Genomic DNA, 3678 nt, shown 5'->3' on the forward strand with positions numbered 1-3678 from the left:
AGGGGGTTGGTGTGGCTAGGGGGTTGATCTCGCACGCGGAAGTCTATAAAATTAAACCGATCCTCGCCGGGTTGCATCATTCGAGCCAGGAGCTGCCAGCGATCGAGACACACGCGTGCGAGGAGCCCATGAGCGAGCAGTGATTCGAGTCTGAAGTGAAAGTGAAGTGAAAAGTGAGGATCAAGCCACACCAGTGACCACGAGGAGCAGAGCTATCCCCGATATGGATAAACTCAAGTACAGCAAGTGCCCGCTCAAGAAGCGACCCATTCCGATCGAGGATGCCTTTCCCGTCGACCAGGATCAGGATCACGATCAGCTGAGTCATGGTAGGTTCCAGAAGCCCTCGGCTCCCCCACCCGCCCGCTGTAGCTCTAACCTCTCGCTGATCTTTGCAGACGAAGGACCCGTGGACCTCAGCGTGGCCTCGGCTGCGGTTCCGCTGGAGCCGGCGGTGCCCACGGAGCTGCGACGCCGCTTCGATGCGGCCATGACGCAGACCAAGGAGCAGCTGGCGCGCCGCATCTGGGAGGAGACCCGCGAGATCGCACGCGCCTTTCCGGATGTCTTCACCCGCGAGGAAATAGCCCGGAGCCTGGCCCGCCTGGGCTACGGCGACTTCGAGCTGCCGCCGGAGGAGGAGGTGATGTCGCCGGAGCCAGAGCCAGCGCCACAGCCAGGGCTTCCGGTCAGCTATGCCGGGGTCTCTCCGCCCCCCACAGCGATCCCGCAGACGATCATCAAGGTGGAGCAGCCCGAGGAGGATTTCCCGCTGCGGAACTACAACAACAATCTGCTCAAGAGCATAGCCGACTACGAGGACTGCATGAAGATGCCACAGCCACAGATGCAGCCACACCCCCTCTCGTACTACCAGCCGCCACCAACCCCCGGGCTGCCGGAGGATCTCAGTCAGCGCCGGGTGCTGAGCGAGAACATGAATCTGCACAACGTGGCCCGGGCCCTGCTGAGCATGCAGCACATGCCACCGCAGCAGCCGCGCTACGAGCCACCCCACCAGAAGGCGGCCAAGCTGGAGCTGCCGCCCCTGGCCGGGGCCGGTGCCGAGGACACGGAGAACGGCGGCGAGAACGGCGAAAACCAGCTGAACCAGCTGAAGATCAAGAGCAGCAACGACCTGTACTACCAGTGCCAGCAGTGCAACAAATGCTACGCCACGTACGCGGGCCTGGTGAAGCACCAGCAGAGCCACGCCTACGAGAGCACCGAGTACAAGATCATCCGGAGCAACCCCAGCGGGGGGCCGATCGTGGACCAGACCGAGTTCTGCACCGACCAGGCCTCGGCCCTGATCCAGGCGGCCAACGCGGCCTCCGCCCAGTCCATGCAGAAGCCGGTGGGCGTGCCGCGCTACCACTGCCAGGACTGCGGCAAGTCCTACTCCACGTACTCGGGCCTGAGCAAGCACCAGCAGTTCCACTGCCCCTCGGCGGAGGGCAACCAGGTGAAGAAGGTGTTCAGCTGCAAGAACTGCGACAAGACGTACGTCTCGCTGGGCGCCCTCAAGATGCACATCCGCACCCACACGCTGCCCTGCAAGTGCCCCATCTGCGGCAAGGCCTTCTCGCGGCCCTGGCTGCTCCAGGGCCACATCCGCACCCACACCGGGGAGAAGCCCTTCAGCTGCCAGCACTGCAACCGCGCCTTCGCCGACCGCTCCAACCTGCGCGCCCACATGCAGACGCACTCGGACGTCAAGAAGTACTCGTGCCCCACCTGCACCAAGTCCTTCTCGCGCATGTCCCTGCTCGCCAAGCACCTGCAGGGCGGCTGCCACAGCGACGCGGTGGGCGGCGCCACCTCCGGGCCGGGCTTCAACCAGGAGCAGCTCCAGCAGCACCTGCACGGCTACGAGGAGGGCCATCAGGTCTACTACGCCGGCAGCATGGGCAGCAGCGGCGCCGAGGAGGAGGAGGCCTACGCCCTGGCCCCCCAGGCCATCTTCTAGTAATTCCCCAGTAATCCCCTAATCGTAGTATTATCCCGCGTAAACCCCCGTAGCTAAGTCAGAGTTCAGGGAAAGTCAGTGCCAAAAATTAGTCAGTGCAATTTTATTGCCTCTTAGGGTCTCCAAATTCTATTCTATATCTAACATATGCTACTCCTAGGATATCCTTGTTGTTTGTTAGCCATTCCTTGGGTGTATATTTGTTGTTGAAACTCGATGGTGTACAGATCGAAGCGGTGCCAGAGAATAAATCTATATGTATCTGTAATAATTTATAATTTCATTCTACAATTTGTCCTAATTTAGTTCATGATTTAAGCCTTTATTTATATTTATTTTCTTAATCAAAAAAAAACACTAAGAAAACACAAAATGGAAAGGGTTTTACTGGCACTTGGAGCTGGCAGATCTTCAAAGAAGCCCAAGTATCGGCCCAGATCGAGGCTCTGGCATCGCGTTGGAGCGTCGTAGGTGGAAAACTGGAAAACTGCCTAACTGGCGCTGATCGAAAAGCTCAAAGCAGCCGTCAATGACTGGCCCCCGCAGGGGGTGGCAAAGAAAGAGGAAAATCCCCACAGAAAAATATATATATCTCTGCTTATGGAGTACAGTATGTACTCGTAAATGTGTATATAAAATCGCTGCTTAAATCAAAATTAATTGCCAGAATAATAATTGTTTTGAACGTAAAGCGCCGAAATGCAAAAGGCAACGGCAACGGCAACGACAGTGGCTGTGGCTGTGGCAACGACAGTGGCTGTGGCTGTGGCAGTGGCAGGAGAATTGGCGCAGCTGCAACTTCACTGCGTCACCAGCAGCAACAGCAGGCGGCAAGCGCCGACAACAGCAACAAACACACAACGAACCACAAATGTCTAGCATTTTGGGGGCCCGCGAGGGAGACGTTGAAATCCACTCGAAACAACAAACAACGCGATGAATCATCGAACCAGCAGCAGCAGCAGCAACAACAACAACAACTTGCCACAGCCGGCTCTTGGTGCAGGCGCACGCAGCTAGATGGCGCTAGTGGGCAGCACCAGCCGCAGCCCCAGCCCCAGCCCCAGCCTCAGCCCCAGACCCAGTCGCGAGTTCAATTAAACGCGTTTTCCAGTTGTCGCTGCACCGATTTTCAGCTTTTCCGCACTGCAGCCGCACCTTGTTTCAGACCAGATCTGTTCTTGGATCGACAGGCAGGCGGTGGGGCGGATGGAGGGGGGAGGGGCACTCACTGGCTTTATTATAAATGCCGTCCACGCAGTTTCCTACTCTACAAAGCTGCAGCTTACTTGTACCCCTACAGAAGGGGAGGGCCAGGGGCTACAGGGGTAGTCTTTCAATCCATATTGATTGATCACGAAATGGGCATCAATGAGGTGGAAAGATACTTCTAAACACTTTATTCTTGAGAGAAGTCCCCTTTCGATTCCCCCCCCCAACCCCTTAGGGAACCCCTTGGTTCTCCATCCCTTAAGCCCCCAGCGAGTGTATTCCCCTATTCGTCTGTGCCGGACATCCACTGCCTCCGAATGGAGGCCCGCCAGGCCGGGTTCTGGTAGTCAGAGCCGCCACTTGAAAGTCATATTGCATTTGCCAGACATTTGCCTGCCCGTGCGCGTGCCACGCCCCGTGCAACGCACATACGGCCGAGTGGCAGGCTGTTCTTGGTAGCGGCTTTTGGTCAAAGGTTAAATCAGACGGGGACCTGG

General features: G+C 57.5%; 1 protein-coding gene across 1 annotated transcript; it reads left to right on the forward strand.

The window, feature by feature from the left end:
* The first annotated feature begins 223 nt into the window (after positions 1-223).
* LOC6596409 (zinc finger protein 569) lies at positions 224-1969 on the forward strand. The gene is made up of 2 exons (XM_002021558.1): positions 224-329; positions 399-1969. Exons 1-2 carry the CDS (start codon positions 224-226, stop codon positions 1967-1969), a joined length of 1677 nt encoding a protein of 558 aa, XP_002021594.1.
* The last annotated feature ends 1709 nt before the right edge of the window (positions 1970-3678 follow it).

Source organism: Drosophila persimilis, unplaced genomic scaffold, assembly GCF_003286085.1.
Source record: "Drosophila persimilis strain 14011-0111.01,24,50 unplaced genomic scaffold, DperRS2 tig00000124-arrow-pilon, whole genome shotgun sequence".
Classification (NCBI taxonomy): Eukaryota; Metazoa; Arthropoda; class Insecta; order Diptera; family Drosophilidae; genus Drosophila; species Drosophila persimilis.